The sequence below is a fragment of the Neopsephotus bourkii genome, unplaced genomic scaffold (genome assembly GCF_033783945.1).
Source record: "Neopsephotus bourkii isolate Nb327-2 ecotype Australia unplaced genomic scaffold, CSIRO-AGI_Nbou_v1 NB_1767, whole genome shotgun sequence".
NCBI lineage: Eukaryota > Metazoa > Chordata > Aves > Psittaciformes > Psittacidae > Neopsephotus > Neopsephotus bourkii.
This window is the reverse complement of record NW_026902241.1, coordinates 2,958,957-2,978,495: the sequence shown is the minus strand read 5'-3', so window position 1 is coordinate 2,978,495 and position 19,539 is coordinate 2,958,957. Positions and strand designations below refer to the sequence as shown.

At 46.2% G+C, this 19,539-nt stretch overlaps 1 protein-coding gene across 2 annotated transcripts; it reads right to left on the bottom strand.

The window, feature by feature from the left end:
- Window positions 1-1,182: 1,182 nt before the first annotated feature.
- ZC3H12D (zinc finger CCCH-type containing 12D) lies at window positions 1,183-14,167 on the bottom strand. 2 transcript variants are annotated; one of them, XM_061378560.1, is made up of 6 exons: window positions 13,679-14,167; window positions 11,221-11,652; window positions 6,266-6,405; window positions 5,061-5,295; window positions 3,641-3,747; window positions 1,183-2,919 (listed from the first exon to the last, which is right to left on the bottom strand). In XM_061378560.1, the coding sequence occupies exons 2-6, from the start codon at window positions 11,589-11,591 to the stop codon at window positions 1,889-1,891; spliced, it is 1,884 nt and encodes a 627-aa protein (XP_061234544.1). In that variant the 5' UTR covers window positions 11,592-11,652; window positions 13,679-14,167; the 3' UTR covers window positions 1,183-1,888. The 2 variants fall into 2 exon arrangements, with proteins under 2 accessions (XP_061234544.1, XP_061234545.1); XM_061378561.1 differs by lacking the exon at window positions 13,679-14,167 and having other exon boundaries at window positions 11,221-11,759.
- Between the last annotated feature and the right edge of the window lie 5,372 nt (window positions 14,168-19,539).

Here is a 19,539-nt window from a genome sequence, read left to right as displayed (position 1 = left end):
GGGGTGATGGCACAATTGCTCACAACCTGCCAACTGATATCCAGCCTGATGCGAGCAGCAGTTTGGGCCTTCTGGGTATCTCCCTCCAGTTTATATACTGGGCATGACGTGCTGTGGTATGGAATACCCCTTTGGCTAGTTTGGGTCAGGTGTCCTGTCTCTGCTTCCTCCTGGCTTCTTGTGCCCCTTCCCACTGGCAGAGCGTGAGACTGAAAAGCCCTTGATCAGAGTAAGCATTACTTAATGCACCAATGTTTTTAGTTGTTGCTGTCAATGTTGTTCTCAGGCTAAAGTCAAACCCACAGCACTGCACCAGCTACTAAGAAGGAGAAAAATGACTGCTGCTGCTGAGCCCAGGACAGACAGCTATCTATATTGTGACAGTGACTAGTGGATAATTCATTACATATGGAAAAAACTGCTCTGTTCTGTGAAGACAGATCATACCCCAGCCTCACGATTAGGATTTCTTGGAGCCAACTATGTGGCCATAGATGATCGAACTGATACAGTGTGCTTATTTCCTGAACATTCTTTAAACAACACTAACCAAGAAAAGCTGCTGGTGGTTTCCAGAAGGAAACAAATCAAACTGTCACCACTTCCAAATCATGCACCATGCGTTGATGTCACTAAAGGTCACTTCTTTGAAAACGAAAGAACTCAGTGGTGTCAGTGAGGGCCCTGTTTGACTCTTGCTTGAGATCAACATCACCGACTGCAAAATACCTGACAGAAACAGTGCAGGGTCAGAGTGTTTGTGAATCCCACCTACACACTGGAATTGGTGAAGCATCAGTGCTGAGAGTAATGGAAAAATAAAATACAAAGGAAAAAAGACAATGTTATTTAGAACAAAGAGTTGTAGGTAACCACTTCATGATGTGCTAAAGCATTTCTAAAACATGTCATACTGACATACTTGAGCTTTGGTATAATGCTAAAGCCCTTCATCTTCAACCTTAATCTTTGCATTATAACCTGAAGAGTTCAGTGGAATAATGCAGAGACTAGCAGCTTTACAATTTACTGCGGATCAAACACGTCCCAGCAGAGCACAGCTTAAATGTTTGCAATCCTAAGTCAGCTGTACAGTTGCATTATGGGACCATGTTCGGTAATTAAGGGTTAAATCAACAACAGGACTTTTTCAGTACAACAGAGACACTTCAAAGCTCCCCCGCCAGTCTCCTTGGCATCCTCTGTGCCTCCTTTTTTAATTCACAACCCCAAGCCCTCAGTCCACATCGGGACTTACACTGGAGATTACTTCCCTGAATTGACTCCTATTGTATGTGATCCCTGAGAAAGGTACCTGCAGCTTCTCTGCTGTACCCTCACACGTCTACTAGAGACTCTATGTGTTCACTGCTTCTGTTTATAAACACGAGATGTGCCTTTGAAAGCTCACTGATACAGCCAGTGGTATGGATTCAAAGGTTCCTTCTAGCAGAGAGCACAGCCCTGCATTAGGGGAAATGGGCCAAATGATTTTTTGCCTGTAGCTGAGCAAGTAGGCATGGGAGGTCTGTGCAGAGCCCTCCCCATGGAGCATGGCTCTTTTACAAGAGCTGAGCAAGAGGCTTAGGATTTTTAAAACATGTCTATTCTTTCAAGGCATCAACAAAGATCTCTGCCATCCTGAACCCAGTCACTACTGAGGTTCAAATGCTGACAGGGAGGAGAATGAGATCCCACTGCAGTGAATGGCAGCCTGTGCCTTGACTTGGTGCCCCATGTGACATAGCTGGTTGATGCTTAGACCTGTGCTCCCAGAGCAGCTACAGCGTTTGCCATAAAGCCCTTTAATAACACTTGGTTAAGCCTCAGAGTAGCATGTTATTTCCCCAGGACTTGTGCTTGTCAGGAAAGGTTTGATCTGGAGGCTTCACAAACTCCTGTGTCTTTGAATCAGTGAAGTCAATATAGCAATATCCTCAACGTTGGGGTACAAAGCCATGACATGGTTCACATCACTGTAAGGGAAAAGGGAGCACAGCTCCCTGTGTATGTTTGATTGCTGGGCAGAGGGTGGCCTTACAGCTGGAGTGGGCCAGTGGTCACTGTAAGAGGCACTGGGGTATGCGTGGGTTTTCTGGCGGAAGCCCAGTCTGTTTCTGGTGTCTAACACAAAGGGCTGTTGTGGGGGCTGGCTGGGGAAGCAATGCTGCTGCTGCTGCAGGTGATGCTCACTGTAAGAGTGGGGCAGGTCAGCGGGAAGAGCTGAAGTCTGCGGCAAAATGTGGTGCTGAGTCCCCAGGGCCTGTCTGTGCTGAGCACCATCAGGGGCATAGCGGCTCCTCTGACTGATCCTGTGTGTGCTGCAGCACTCCTGGGGCCAGCTGTGGTCTGGGCACATCCCACCAGGCACAGGAGGGAGCACCGTTTGCTGGAAAGGGCATCCCGGTAAGCTGGTGTGGTCCAAGCTATGGGAGTGATGAAGTGTGTACAGGTTGTCCCTGAGGTCGCCGAACTGGTGAGGGCTGTCCCTCACTCCTCTGTCCTGATGTGTCTGTATGGACCAGTTGTGGCCGTAGGTGTCATCACCAATGGATAGCGCTGACATCTTCTCCAGGAGTGGATGGTCTTGCCATGGCTCCGGCTGCAGCAAGCGTTGGTGCAGACACAAGTCAGAGCCAGGGCTGCTGACCCAGGCGCTGGAAGGCTGCTCAGGACATCTCCCTTGGGACCACCCTGGATAACAGGAAGCTCCTGTGCAGCTGCTACCTTCTCGCAGGGTTTCTGTGCAGGCACCACAGGGCCCAGGCTCTCCTCCAGTCCTGCATGGCTCTTCCTCTTTCCCCATGCTTAACGGGACATTTATTTTAGCCCTGAGCTCATCAGCAACTGTGAGCTGAGCTTGGTGGAGCCTCTCTGGGTGGTAAAATTTGCATTTATTGCCATAGGTGCATTTTTTACCTGAAAGAATAAAAAAATCAGAACAGGAGGTTGTTGCTAGCTCCCATGTCAGCTGGCGCACTCACCGCTTCTTCCCAGCACTACGTATTTGCAGGGTATGGGGAGCACAAACAGCAGAAGGGAAGTAGCTGTTTTCCAGTTCAGAACTTCTGACCCCAGATTTACATACTGCTGTCCAAAATAGCAAGGGGAAGCAGCAGTGAAAGCAAGTTTGTGCTATTTTGGAAGTGTCTGAAATTCATTTATGTTCTGGTTGCTGCTCCCAGTGGGCTGGGAGACCTGCTGCTACAAAGGGATGCTTTAAAAAAAGGGCATGTATAGGGATCTACCTCTGAAAAGCCTGTGCATTACTGGAAAGCTGTTGGGAGGGGAAAGGGGAAAGTGTTCAGATGGCCTTTCCCCAGTGCCACAATGCAAGTCCACTCTGCAAGGTGAAACCTGTGTGCAGGCTGGGGCATCAGCACGGCTGCAGCGCCTGGTTTGGGTGCTGTGGGCAGGCAAGGATGGGAGCCAGAGCTGCTGACTTTGCTGGGGCTGAAACCACTTCAGCAGGAGAGGGAAGAAAAAGCATCACACATTTGTGCAGCCCTCCCTCACCCAGTCCCTACCACAAGAAGCAGGACAGCACATGACAATGGTGGGGGCCCTTAGCTGAAGGAAAGCACTGCTGGGAAGCAAACGGCAAGAGGAAGAGGGGTTCACAGCACAAGGAGAAACCCACCATAGGGGCAAGGCTGCCATTTTGGTTCAGGAAGCACTGGCTTTTTGCTGAGGAAGTTATTAAGTGTAGGTCCGTGCCGGCCTAACGGGTCATCAGGAGGCATAAACCTGGAAAAGGAAAAAGCCACAGGGGTAACAGAAACACCTTTTTAGCTTTAGGAGCTAAAGTGCCGCCACGGCTCAAGCTTAGGGCAGAAAATCCTTGTGATCCTTTTGTGGCCTGGCTTTCAGGAGCCAAGCTCTGTTCCTAGGCAGAGCCCTCCTGCCTGACAAGACACCAGTTCTTCACTTTCATGTAGCTGTTGTTTTTCCCTAATAACAGAAAAGAACTAGAAAGGCACAGCAGCTTGGTGTGCCTCTGCCCACCCCTTTGCTGGATGAAGGGAGTCACTGGCAGGAGGGAAAGGAGACATCCAGGGAATATGGTTATTCACAGAAGCTGTGGTTTTAGAAAGGTTCTCAAAGCTGTACAAGAAGGTCTTGCTGAAACTACTCAAAGGGGCTTCACAGGAACAGCTAGACTTCCTGAGGGAGGAGTTCTGAAAAGGTCTGGCAATCACTATGAAGTAGGAAGGAAAATATCATATAAATATTTGTAACCCATTAGTAACTAGGAAGAAGCCTGGTGGTAGCTGGAGGTGATAGACTGCAGCTTTGAGAGATACAGTATGCCAATGTTTCAGGGAAACTGAAACCCAGTGCCAAGCACGGCCATCCAGTTCTGGTGGCAGGAAAGCCAAGTCTCCATCCTGACCCATAGAGAATGCCAGTGTAAGATGGCTTCTCTGCTCACACTCATCCATGCACAATGGATGCCTCTGAGAGTATTTCCCCAGCCAAACTGGTGGCTAATGAGCACCTCTGCTGCTAGAACACTCAGACAAGGTCAGTTCATACAGACAGAGGAGCACACAGCTCAGCCTTGCAGGCAGCATGCATGTGCCTTAACAAAAACCTTCCACAATGGGGGTGGTAAGGGCCAGAGAGACCAGCCTCTCACCTCTCTTCTTCTAGAAAGTTATGGTTACAAAGGCATAGGAAAATGCTCTTCTGCCTTTAAGGGAATTAGACATACTGCCAGATAGCCAGCCTCCTTTCACAGATTTCATTCTGTTTCTTATAGGAAGTAGAAATTGAAAGATACCAAGTCTTAGTTTAACACCCCAGTTGGATTAAACAGAAGAAAAGCTGGTCACTAATGCTGCCATTTGCATATAGAAGTTCACTGAATGGTGACATGGGGGGTTTAAGACCAAAGCTGAGGGAGGAGGAACTAAAGAAATGAGATAAGAAAAGTTAAGGTAAATTCCTTCAGAAAAAGGCTTGTGTATTCTGCCAGTGATGGGAGGTGCAGTGATGTTAGAGCTGACTTGCCCCATGGTGTTTAAATACAAGAATGTTTGACAACAGCTGTCCCTTACCTGTTGCTGACAAATGAGTACATGAGTAGCCGCTGCTCAATAAACCATTTCCACTCAGGGTTTTCATTCTGGAGATCCCGGTAATTGTCATTGGAAACAATGACTCCATCTTTCTCATAAGCGACTTTCACTATATAGCGATCATCATAGCAAACTACCCTCTTGCCTTTCACCTTCCGGGATGGGGTGTACACGAGGATCGATTGCTTCTCAAGCTCTTCAAGGATGTGCTGATCTGGTGGGGTGGTTGGAAGAAATAGAAGGGGATTAAAAATTAGCAAGAGAATCTAATTAACTAACAGTGACCAGCTCTCAATGACGTGCTAGAAACCTGCAGGGATCTGAAGGAGTTTTGGCAGTGTAGGCAACTGGCAGTGATGTGACTCTCAGATGCATTGGTAGCTGGTGACTATTTGGCAGCTTGAAAATTAGGGGGTTTTACAAAACTGCCTACTTCCAAAATGTGAGACACTCTTTTTTTTATGTCTCTCTGTAAAGGATGGCTTGAATTCTACACCAGGGGCATTCTGAACCAGTGTAGTGTCCTTTATACCCTGCTGGATGGTTCATAATCAGTCTCGATAGGAGCTTTACTTAGAGGTAACATGTGCCTGATAAAATAAACAAATAAATAAATAAACTTATTCTTCTGCTATTTTCCCCCTATGCCAAAAGGTCAGAGGCCTCCAGCCACCTCATCCGCAGGCACCAAACTGCTGGCACAAAGCTGGCAAATTTATTTCCATACAAACTGAATTTCACCATCCTCCACAGCCTTCAGCTGATGCATTTCTTTCTCCCAGAAGAGGAACCTGTGTAGCTTCTCCATCAGATAATAGTAATGCAACAGTGAATGCTTTGGATACTGCCACCTTTGGGTAATGTGTGCAACCATATCATCGTCTCCTGGCTGGCCTTGAAAGCTCTGTAGACTCATTGCAAGCTGACAGACTCCTTTAACTCAGCTGGCAGCAATTTGTGCTTGTAAGGCAGAAGGTTCAAAGCAGTACAACAAAGCCTTGTAAGCAGATTTATCTGCTAGCCAGGAGTGTGAGGCAATAAAGTAATGACTAATTTAAGTGATGGAAACCTGATACACAACTTGCACTTCACGTATCTCTACAGGACAGAACTGTACTGTTCACACCCCCTGTCTCCAAACTGTACCTACTGGTTGCCAAATGATGCCCAGGACGAGGACCTACCTGCAATGGGACTCTCTTGGCGAGGGGGCTCCTTCCTCCAGAGTGGGACGAAAACCTTGATGTACGTGTGCCCCCTCTCTCGAAACCAATCCACTGCCAGCTGGATCCCCCAGCAGGAGAAAACCTCTTTGTTTCCATGACTAGAATAAAAAACATTTTTTAGTAGGAAAAGGATGGTGAGGCAAAGCTTTCAAGAAGCTGAGTTCTCTTTAACAGAACCATTAACGAAAAGGCAAAACAAACAGATTTTGAGTCATTCACCAGTTTCCAAGAAAACAAGCTGGTAGGGCGTCCTGGATGGACAGAGCCAAACACTTCCTCCAGCAGAACAAAATATTTGTTATCTGAAAAAGTTTGGATGCTTAAAAGCAAAGGTATCCTATCCCCCATATCTATCACCTGCAGCTACTCAAGCCTATCGCCCATGCCTGTTTCTTCCATCTGTATTTGGATGGACTTGGGGCCTAGAGTACCAGCAAGATATTGGGCTGTGTCAGACCCTTCATGTGCCTTGTCTAGTAATGGTTTAAGGAGCGAGAGGTTCTTCCAGCACAAGCAGAAACCATGAGGATCTCTTATGAGAAACAAAACATGGGTATTTTCTTCTGTCCTAACAGTGACATCAGTCTGAAGAGGCTGCAATTGTCATCACAGGTCATTCAGCAGCTAACTTCATCTGGAAATAGGAGTCGAACTATGGGGGAAGGAAAGCTATAAAAGGCAGGATGGGAAATGCAGAAACTCTAACCCAGGACTCCAATAAAGGGACAAGACCTCAGTGGAGATGGCCACAGGCACCTTGGGCACATGTTTATCTTGCCCTAGTTGGTGGATTTTGTCTTCATTGCTCAGAGAGGAAGGGAAGTCCTGGGACAGGTGCTGCAGAGGATGCAGGCAAGGTGGCTTCTGGAGAATCATCAGTATCTAGAGCAAGACACAGAAAACCTTAATAAAAACAGTTCGGGGTGGTATCCTTCCTAAGTTCCCTCACCTTGAAAACCCTCATTGCTTGTAATTTGCCACAGAGCAGTGCACTTGTAAGGGTGCATTTGTTAACCATTTCTGCACAAAGAAACAAAAACAGACTCTTCACAAAGTCCTAAAATGGATAATAGTAATGCAATAGTGATTGCATTAAATGCCCTCCCAGTATCTACACAAACCTTGTCCTTGTACTTTGAACTTGCTGGATAGTATTAGCACAGTCTCACTCGGGCTTTTACCTCTGCAAATGGACTTGTAAATGACTCACTGGGTTACTACACCTACCTGCAGCAATGGACCAGTCAAGGTCGATGCCACAGTCCTAAATGCCTCTCCCACTGTTCCCCAGGAATTCATCTCTAGGTTCTGCCTACATCAGTCTCAAAACCAAAGCTCCATTTTACACTAAGAAAAGTTTCAGTGCTGAGATGGTGACCACAAATGAAAAACAATACAGTTTGGAGGAAGAACCTGGGACGGGGTTATGAATCGATACCCAGGCAATAGGAAGTCTTAATAAACTCTCACCAATAATGAACCGTCTGCAGTGCTCAGCACATCTAATGATGTCCATTCTAGAACAGCTGTTGTGTTTGGTTTTAAAGGATAGGATCTGCCCAGGATAGGTGTAAAGTCACCTGGAGAGGTGAATTGGAAATTCAGGTGACATTTTCAGATTACTGCCATTAAAAGGAAGTCTAGGTACATCTTCTATGTCATTACTCAAACAAAATCCAGCAACAGCCTGCTTCAACATTGACTACTCATGTATAACCCTGTCAGCTTTAGGAAGGGAGATCTAGATGCACCCCCAGTGCAGAAGGTAAAGAGCTCAATCACAAGTGATTTGCCCAAAATGCCAAGAACAACAAGCAAAAAGAGGCACCTGGAACTGTTTCTCAGCATTACCAGTTAATCCTGTTGCTGCTATATTGATACAGCCAAACCTGGGGAATGTCTATCTAAAACAGTATGTGTATGGATGGTGCATGGCAGGGTCAACACAACTGAACAGCAACGTCTGCTGTGCAACAGAGCAGGGGCTTCAAACTCTTACATTCTCCCTGTGTCATGAGTCTGTGCTGCTTGACACAGACTGGCTCCTGTCAGTCACCTTTCCCACACACACACTCACAGTCCATGGACCATAACTGATCTGGTGTAACTCAGTCCCATCTCTCTCTCCCTCCTGCCAGCAACAGGGTACATTGCACTCAGGTCACAGACCAGCAGCGCCCATCTTTCATAAGCTGAAGCAGCAATTTGGTTTCACTGTGACTCCAGCGATTAATCCATAATTAGCATACAGTGACTCCTTTTTAAATGGTGCAATTCCGACCCTTCTGAGAGACGTTTAGTCAAAACAACTCCCTTTGAAACTGCAAATGGCACCATTGCCATATGGTTATGACACAGCATCAGACACGGCTTTGCTGAAGAGAGAGAGCCCAAGGCAGGACTCCTCTGGCCCAGGAAAAAAACACCGTACGTATCACTGACCTTGCTAAACCATCCTGCCTGCTTCTCGTGGACAGGCAGGAAATAGTTAAGCTTCTCATTACACCTGAGGGAAATGCAGAGTGTACTGAGATGCTTGACTAGTGAGACTGGCTGAAGGCAAGGTTATTTTCCATTCAGTTTCTATGGATAGGCTGATAGGTGATCAGAGACCACCAACTCACTCACTTGTTTAATTACCCTGGTCAGGCAGAAATGCAAATGCCTGAAATATTTTCCTCCACACAGGTAACTGCCTCTCCAAGCTTCAACTGTTTGACAGCTTCATCCCTAAACTGCTGCTTCTCCTTCACTTCTATGATTGCTGGTGTTGATGTTTTCCCAGTGAGGAAACCTAACATCCCTTTTCCCTGACTTCTTCAAATGTCCCTTCTCTGTCTGACAGAGGCAAACCAGAAACATCAAAGAGGAGACCAAAAGCACTCACCAAACCTATCCCATTAGCCAAAGTAAATGCCATTCAGCATCACTTTGAAAGGCATTCAGGAGAGAAAGGCAGCTCTTTCCAGGCTGCATTGGTTCAATTCTCCATCTTCAAAGTAGTCTCTAACTTTATCAAGACAGAGTCTGGGGATGTCCAAGAACTGCTGCAAAACCTTTGCCTTTCTGAAACTCAGAAGTACTTCACATTCCTCTAATTCCTTTTAGGCAAAAGATGAGGAATTCAGAGCAGACCACCAGCCTTCAATCACCTAGCAGGCAGCCTTCTCTCAGACTCACATTTTAGAAATCATCCTACAAGAAGATTTCAATGTTACATGCCAGAAGCATGGGTGGCTTCTTAAAAACCTGTTCAGGTGGGCATGTGGTCTGGGACAGCAATACAATGTGCTAGCTCAAGCCGTCTGCAGCGTACATCTGTAATGATGCTTGTCTGAAATAACCTCTGTCCAGCAAGCTCCTGTGCACAGGATGGCACAGCAGGGTGGTCTCAGAGCTTTCCCAGAGTATTCCAAGATCAAAACATGCCCTGTTTCATTAGCCACCAAACTAAGCTGGGCCTCCTGCTCGGTGGCAAGGGCACATCTTCTTTTCCCCTGGAAACAATGCCGTTCTCTGCCTTGTTCACCTCTAAAAAAGCCCCAGCAAAGTTGTGAGGACAAGGCTGTGTCCGCAGAATGGAGCACATGGCCGGTCAGGGGTACTATTGCACTTAACACTATGAGAAGGTAGGTGCTTAGCTCAGGCACTTCTTTTGCAGAGAGACAAGAAGGACACCATAAGGAGGGTCTAGGGTGAAAATGCAAATGGAGCAGGAGATCATAAAAGACGTCTACCAAGCTCCTGGCCCAGCCAAACCGAGCGATTCTGCACTGTTCCGTACATCTCATCCATGAGCTGCCCTGAGAGAGGAACCGCTCAGTTTTAGGTGGGATTTCTCCCTACATCCAGAAGATGGCATAATTTGCTTAGTCTCCAGTTGCTCTCGATGTGTTGCCTACCTTGCCCTCTAACCAGAGCGGATATGGTCTCATCTGACCTCACACCAAAGCTAACCCTCCTCTGCCCTGTCCCAACCTTCAGGAACAGGCTTGGCCTTGCTGAGTGGACAGGGAAGTTAACAGGGAAAAACTGGGATAGCCAGTGCGTCCTGGACTCCCACCTGTCACAGCCTCTGGCCCTTCATATTATATACATAAACAGAGGGAAACACATTGCTGTCTTTGGATTTCCTATCCACATGGATGTGCCAGGCTCTCCATCAGTAAGAGTGCTTTCAGTATTAGGACACTCCTTATGAAATGCAATTGGCCAGGATGAGATGCTGTGAAATATGAACAGAGTTAAAAAAGGAGGAAACAAGACTATTCAGTATACATCAACTACCAATTCCCTGATATTTCTATAAAAATGAAGCCAAACCAAAACCCAACAAAAATATACAATCCAGGAACATTGCTGAGGTTTACTTGCAAGTCAAAACAGTACAACCGTGATGTTGTTAGGAACCACAGTGACCCATCTTTATTTTCCCTTTCCTTCTGAGGTTACTTAGGCTGTTCTAGCTGTTCACCAGTTTTCCCTGGAAACACCTCCACATATGTATTTAGAAGTCCTAGGTACCCGTTTGAAAAGGGAGAGAAACATCAATTCCTTTTAGGTGAACTAAAAGGGAGAGAGAGCTGCTGAATCATACAGCCATAAACAGTAGTGGTTAGCTATCTGTTGGCTTATGAAAGGTCAAAATGCAGAGCAAGCCAGTGATTGCATCTGGCCTGTGTATTTATGGGCAGAGAGACAGCAGGTCCCTAGAAGCTGTGCCTCAGCCAAAGAACAGGAATAAGCGGTTGTTCATACATTATACGTCAAAGAAACCAGTGCACCTCTCACCTGAAGAAAACATACTTCAAGCCATCAACCCTGAAATTCAGAACTTCACAGGAATAGAATCATAGAATCAGCTGGTTGGAAAAGACCTGTAAGAGGGATCCGTTTTAGGAAACACAGCTTACCTCATTGCAACATTGCTGCCATCAATCACAATGGGTCGCAAGTAATCTGAAGAATCACTTTCACCTTCTCCGAGCCACTTTGCCCCTGATGCAGGGCTGGATTGTCCACGGGCAACAAGTTTTAGTGCGGAAGGCTGAGCTTGGCTCTCCAGATCTTGAGGTTTGCTCCCCATCCGAATCAGCTCTTTCAGCACATCGTCCTCCAGGGCCTCTTGGCCCAGGTTCTCTAGCACTTTGCAGATGTCCTGCTTACCATAGCCCAGCTTGCAGAAGAAATCCAGCTTGCTCTGGTGCACTTCCACCCTTGCTGTAGAAACTTCTCCAGAGTGTGGTGGTACTGGTTTGCTAGGAAGCGAACTGGCCAGTGCCATCTTATCAAGTTCCTTTAAACCCACTGCTCCTGTCTTCCCAGCCTTGTCCAACAGGCATCAGCTTTAAGGAGGGAGAGATCAGAAACAACAAAACACAGGTTTTAAGGAGGAACATGCAATCTCAGTTACCTGCCTAGTGTACAGCAAAGAGACTATCTCATCTCTGAAGAGACTCTCCAGTCTTCTCTCAGCATTAAAGCATCTTTCTGGTCCGTGCTTGCTTATAAAGCACTGGAATGTCCCATGCAACGTTTGTCCCATCCCAGGAGTTATGTCAGACAGGTGTCATCCTACTGCTAAGCTATGCAAGCCTGTCTGTACACAAACACGCTGTATGCGTAGATGTGTTCTTCAGACTTATCTCACAGGAAGTGATACGAAGGACGGTGTAACCGGGGATTTTCAGTGTGCTCAGTGTGGTTTGCCAGCCACCAATAAAGATCTGTTGAGTGTTGTTGCATGGGCTCAGATGCCATAGTAACTGAGCAAGTGTAGCCAAATTCATTGAGCGAGTTAAGGAAACGTTGTTTGCCACGTACCTGGGAACCCTGAATGGTTTTTTACAGTTCTGTCTTTCCTAGTATGTGTCTGTCTGTGTAACACAGACAGAGCTTACGAAACTCTGTCACTTATCTGTTCCCATGATGCCTGACTTACTCTTTTCCTGTTATTCACTGTTTCAGTGAGGACTTTTACATTCAGAGAAGCAGCTTGTTTTGTGAAAGCCGTCAGGGCAGTGGTTGGAAGCGGCAATCTGAGAAACACTTTCAAATTCACTTACATTTATAGCCTGATAATTCAGAAATGAGTGTACAGAAGTAGCAGAAAGCTGCTTGAAGCTTCTCCAGAGCTGCGCTGTTTGCATTTCTGGTCTAAACAGTAAATGAAGGTGATGGGCAACATCATACAGACATACTCAGAGCTGCTTTAGCCCAGCAAGTGCGGCAAGAGAAGGACATACACAGTGACCACTCATGCATCAAGCCAAACTTCTCTGGACACTGTTGGCATACTTGCACCAAAGCTTCTCTTGCCACATCTCTGCAATTATTGGTGCTATCTGAAAAAGCTGTGGCTGGCTCATCTACCCATGTGTAGCACAGAAGGGTGCCCTCTTCCCTTCACTATTTGTGGTCAGTAAATGGTGCGGAATTAATTGACCAAACGACTACCTCCATGACAAGCCTAGGGCCATGACCACACTGCATTCACTGGCTCACCTTCCCAGATCACCCGGCACACTGAGGCACTAAGAACTCCCTCCCCACTCCCTGAGCTCTGGGGAATAAACCTGCATTGCGTTCACTTAATTTAAAACTGATTAGTTCAGCAGGAAAACATGGTAATTAGCTATAACCCCACCTTATGCAACTTTGACCTTTACTTTTCTACGTAGCCTTACAACTTTCAGGTGTAAGCAGTGGTTACATTCTAATTCCTCATCTTGAGCAACGTTAAAGAACAGTTCTTGGCTAGTCTTCCTCCAGGAGTTTGCTCCACTTGGGAACCACTTGAGCAGGGCCATGTGTCCCGCAGGAATGTGTTTAAGCAGCACTTCCACTTCAACAGCCTCAGACCACAGAGGGGTCCGGAGCTCCTCAAAGCCCCACCACAGCCCAGTCCTGCCTGAGCAGAGGCAGAGGGGACATGGCCCCAGCCAGACCTGGTAATGGTCAAGGCAGGGCAGGTTTTGGTCTTCTCTAAACCAGGTGCACAGCAACTGCTCCCTGCCCCAGCAGTGTTCCCCCTCACACCATAAGTCTGGGCCACCTCTTCTGCCTCCTCTGTCCCTAAGAATCACGCTGTAAACCACCTGAGTCTGCCAGCCCATTAGGGGCCTTCCATGAGCTGCCTCTCTGACAGAAGATGGGCTGCTCTGCTTTCAGAAAAACAGCAATTTTCACTCACAAACTAGAGATGCACTCAGGCTCTTCAAAACAAGACCAGTGATTTCATATCCTGATGACTAAGAAAAGATTCACCTGTTTCTTCCTCACCTTACCTGCTGCATTAGCCAAAAACAATAAAACCAAGCCCCCAGAGCTCATCCTGTGCACGTAGGCAGCCCCACTCGCCCTGCACCTTACCTGACAACTGCTCCTTCTGCGTCCCAGCAATGTTGTCCCACCATTCATGAGCCAGAAGCTGAATTCAGAACAGTACTGGGCTCACAAGGAAGTCATCAGCCCATATTTAGAGGCTTTATGGTGAGGCTGATGTCAACTGAGAACAAACAAGTGCAGTGAGCAGGTTAGAACTCTACAGGAAGGTTTTACTTCCTTATTTGGCTGGTGGAGCTCTCGTTTAACTGCACAGGTTGATGAACTTTCACTTCGGTTTTCAAAGGGAAAAGACAAAACAGAGAGAAGAAAAAGAGGTGGTTCCCAGCACATCTCAGGTCTGTGACAGGCAAAGATTAGCCAGACCCACTCTGGCTGGGGTCCACAACAGTAGGCAGTAAGAAAAGAGCACATGAATTCTGGGTCAAGTAAAGATTTTTCCACCAGGGATGCTCTCCCGGGTTATTTCAGGCTCATTCCCGGCATCGGGCACATTTCTGACCCTCAGGAATGCATGAAAAAATATTTAAAAATCATCATTTTTAATAGCACTTGATGGTGCAAAGCCTCATTCAAACACCTGAGGGACCCTGTGCTGGGAGACTGCAGCAGAACAGCAGAAACCAGACAAGCCCGCCTAACCTATGGGTGCCTCCATCAAAAGGCCACTTCAGAGACACACAGCCTGTCCACAGCAAAGACCAACAGCTGCTTATCGACAGAAAGCTGAGGTTTCCTTTACTTGTTCCTTACCTTGCTGCAAACAAATATGCCCCAAATACACTTTGGCACAGCAGGGAGTGTTGGGGACTCAGCAGGGGTTAACCTCTTGGACATTTGGATGCTGCAGACAGCTCTGCCCACAACTCTGCCCCTCTGTGGGAGCAGAGCACCTCCCACTGCTGCAAGGAGACACATCAGAGCAGAGCTGCCCCTTCCCAGCCAGAAATACAGGCATACTTTGCGGGAGGAAGCTAAGTGGCCAAACACTTTTGCAGTGGCATCCTCTTTAATCCAAAGAACAGCTGATGATGAGCAAGACTCACCACCCCTTCCCAACTGTTTCCAGTCATGGTTATGTCTTTGCATTGCACCAGGGAACTCCCTGGAATTCTCCTGCAGTGCCAGGCAGCCATGGGATGGAAAGGCAGCACACTGCCCCATCTATCCTGCCTCTGGCACAGGACCTCCTCTGATCCACAAAGGTCCAGCCAGGGGGGTCAGTGGCTACAGAAACAGGAAAGTGTTCCTAAGATCACAACTAAAGAAACAGGTTGGCTTTCTGCTACTGGAACAGCTGCTATGCAAGCAGAACATCCAGAGCCTTCGACTCTTCTTTGCTCCATTTAAACCTGCAGAACGCCACACACGTCATCACAAGACCACCACAAGGCAGTAATACTGGAAAGGAAAGAGAAATTTGCTCTGTTATTTATAACCAAGGAAGGCGATGGAGCAAAGCATATGACATTTCATAGTATCGTTTTAACTCCTACTTCTCACTAACAGGTCTGTTTTTACTACAAAAATAAGAACAAACAGGAGCTTATAAAAAGAAATGAGAAGGAAATCATATAGGAGAATTTTGCACTCGTCTTTCATTTGTAAGACATGACTAAACCCGTTGCTGTAAAAGGCATGAGCAAAAGTCTTCAACATCATTCAAATCACAGCCAGGGAGATCCTTAACTAATTCCTGAAATCTGTTAAAAGCCTTTTCACTAACTGAGACAGGAGACCATGACAAACAAAGGAGCATATCTGATTTCTCAGATAATCTCAAAACCTTTTGCTCACCAGCACAGATACACATCTGAGACACTGAGGCTGTGGTTTCAGCGTGCTGGGTTTCCCGGGGTAGAGTTAATTTTCCTCATAGTAGTTGGTATGGGGCTGTGTTTTGGATTTGTGCTGAAATAACACAGGGATGTTTTCATTACTGCTGAGCAGAGCTCACATAGAGCCAAGGCCTTTTCTGCCCCCTCACCACCCCAGCAGTGAGCAGGCTGGGGTTGCACAAGAAGCTGGGAGGACACACAACCAGGACAGCTGATCCCAACTGACCAAAGGGATATCCCACACCACATGGTGTCATGCTCAGCATATAAAGCTGGGGGAAGAAGGAAGGAAGGGGGGGATTTTCTGCATGGAGACCTCATAGCAGCATTCCAGTATCTGAAGGGGGCCTATAGGGATGCTGGGGAGGGACTCTTCATTATGGACTGTAGTGATAGGACAAGGGGTAATGGGTTCAAACTTGAACGGGGAAAGTTTAGATTGGATATAAGGAAGAAGTTCTTTCCTGTTAGGGTAGTGAGGCACTGGAATGGGTTGCCCAGGGAGGGTGTGAAGTCTCCATCCCTGGCCGTGTTCAAGGCCAGGTTAGACAGAGCCTTGGGTGGCATGGTTTAGTGTGAGGTGTCCCTGCCCATAGCAGGGGGGTTGGAACTTGGTCTTAAGGTCCTTTCCAACCCTAACTATTCCAGGATTCTATGTTCAGAATGATGGCATCTGCCTTCCCAAGTAACCATTACTTGTGATGTTGCCCTGCTGTCCTGGAGGTGGCTGAACACCTACCTGATGATGGACAGTGGTGAATGAATTCCTGGTTTTGCTTTGCTTGTGTGTTCAGCTTTTGCTTTACCTATCAAACTGTCTTTACCTCAACCCACGAGTTTTCTCACTCTTACTCTCCTGATTCTCTCCCTCACCTCACAGGGTGGGAGAGAGGAAGTAGGTGTGTGGGGCTTAGTTTCCGAGTGGGGTTGAACCACAATTGTTCTTTTTGGTGCCAACAAGGGGCCCAAGGGCTCGAGATTACAACAGATTTGATTGGAACATGATAGATTGAATTTATAGCTGTTACTGCTGTTGAGCTATTAACGGTCAGGCTCCTGTACTTGCCATAGGGCTTGCTTGCCTCACTGTATCTTAGAGTTTAGTGCCCTTTTGTGGCTGCTCTTTGCTTTCACCTCTCGCTGCACTGCTGTGCTGCTGTGTTTGGGAACATTCTGGTAACAGCAGTGGTGATGCTCCTGGGCTGGTGGATGTCGCAGCTCCTGGATGTTATAGAGGACCAAGCATGAATTTCATGCAGGCTCCCTGTGCAAAACCAGTTTCCTGATGGTGTTAGACTTTCATACAGAAAAATCCATGCTCTCAAAACTGGCAGTGTTGAACACCACAGGTGTTTTGGCCTACACACCCCAGTATTTGCTTTGCTAAAGGAAACAGTCATTTATTGCATCAGCACTGAGAAAAGTGTTATTATTGTCTTCCTCATCAGAAAAAGCTGCTGGGAAAATCAAACAAGCATGGATGGCCGTATTGCAGTGAAAAATCTAGCCCTCAGCGAGCAGGAGACAGGAGAAAGCGAGTACTCAATCAAGTGTAGGTCTATTGCTGGGGATATTTTAAATAGCTCCTGGAACTAATACATTCCCATCCTGCCTCAAGCATTTCCTTCAGCACAGCCTGGGTCAGACCCTCAAGCCGTGCTCCTGCAATTCAACCTCCTGGCTTGCTAAGAACAACAAGGCTCCTAGTTTTAAATGTGATTTTTACATACTATTAGGCAAAGTCTAGATGTTTTCTGCCAGGGAAATTCTCTCCCTGTTGGAGACACTGGAAATTGACTTGGAGACAGGCTTTCACCCCCAAAATTTACATCCCAAACTTAACTTTAGGTCCTGCTGGGTCGGTTATTGATAGGCAGCCCTGAACTCTGGCTGGTAGAGTGAGTATCTTTAGAAGAGGCATTTTCACATGCTTGCCAAAATGACCATCTTTTCTCCCTCTCTGAAGCCAGGCCACAGTAGTGAGCACTCCATCTGACCACAGAAGAGGGAGAACAGAGAAGAGCTGATTTCAATAACACAGCCAATGGTAACTTCTTTTATTTCTTGGAAAATGACAATCCCATTTTAAGATCCAAGGTAGCAGGATCCCAGCTTGGTTTTGCCTAAAGTATCTATTTTTCCTCTGTCTTCTATAAAAAAAGATACTGCTATCACTCAAGTGCTTTCCACTGGGCTTACAACAAAAAGTACCTTTTACAGTCAGAAAGTCCCAAACAAGTTTAAAGTTCAAAAGTTTACTGCTGTTCAGCTTAAGATTTCAGAAAGCTCTTGGAACTGCCTTTCAGCTTTGATGATTTATCATATGCCTGGGAGACCTAAACCTCAATACAGTTTGCTGATGCCTTTTAAGACAAGCTACTGTGTTTAACCAAGATGATCCTGGCTTGCTCACCACAACAAAGTACATTCCATCAGCAACCAGCCCAAGTGTTTCCCACAGGAACAGTGCCCTGTAGCAGGTACTTACATGAATCTTACTGTAACTTAACATTTCTTCAAATTGCTTATACTACACCTATGTATGATTGATAAGAAAGCTATTATCCACTCTAGGAAGCATACAAACCCCATAATCCTGTTGTCAATAACACAAGTTTTACGTGAAAAAAAATCACATAAAAGGGCAAGATGATCTTAAGGTCTTTTCCAACCCTAACTATTCTATGATTCTATGAACAAAGAGCAGCAACAGATAACTTGAGAACTACTTGAAAATTTTGAATTTAACTTCTTAAATGTGCAATTAATATGCTTGTCCAAATAACTGGTATGGGCAAAGCTTCATTTTGTTGTTGTTATTTGGGTCATTGTTCTGGGGGCTTTTTAACAAGTGGAAGGTAGCAGGTACAGCTTTACCTACAGAGAGTAAAGCTTCTTGGCAGCCTAGAATCCAGGAGACATGGCATGCTTTGCCATAAACACACTCATGTTCTTTGAGAAGCCATCAGCAAGAAGGCCAAGAGCCATCAGGCAGAATATGCACCAGTATGAATGCAGGTTTATCATGAATAGTTTTCTGATAACTACTTACTGTGCCATCCATCCTGGAATAACAACCACTTATCCTTACAATCTTTATGCTACTTCTACTGACTTGTGTGATACCCATGAGATTAAAGAGAAATCTCTGTTGAAAAACCCTAGCTTCTCTCACTTGCCTTTAAGACCAGAACCTTTTTATATCATGGTTCTGATCAAGGCCACCTCAAGTCTAGAGAGAGCTGCAGAGAACTGAAGGAACTGCAATGCATGACTACAAAATAGGCCTCCAACTTCCTCTTATCCACATAATACAACAGTTAACAGAGTCTACTTCATATTTTTATGTTGTTACAGATAAGGAAATCCAACAGAAAACTCTAAGGAGATGGTTTATAAGCCTTTAAACCACTGAACAGAGAGCCTAAAGCATGAAGAGTTCCCTTTCAAACACGCCTCAGTGAAGTCAAAGTGAAGCACCTGATGCTTCTGTTTCAACATTTTCAATGTTATTCTCAACATTACAGAGGAATGTGGAGAGGGTTGTTCTGTTTTGGGTTTTATCACCACAAGCACCAAAGGTCAATACTGAAACTGTAACTGGAGTTAGCACTGACAAAATGGAAACAAGGACAGGGAAGTGTGAACTCTCATTAGAATAAACCAAATCAAGTCTCCACCTCCCAGACAGTAAGAAGCCTTGTGCACTCCAACACCTCTGGCAGGACAGGAAGAGCAGGAAATGTTTGTGGTTTTGGCTGACCATACAGGTCACCTGTATCACTTTCTTAAGAACCACATGTATCACTTTCTTAAGAACCACATGTACACAGCCATAACTTCCAATGACCCATCTAACCCATAGTGCTCCACCATCCGTGTGTGTGCCAGGTGAACTGTCATCCCTCCACAGCATTAGCAGAGCAGCTTAGAAATGCAGTCTTAGGTGGCAGTAGCTAACATTAAGTACTTGCCTCCAAACCGGGAGCTTTATGTGTCATTTAATCACCTATTAATATCACCCATTCACATCTTGAAAGTTTCATTTAA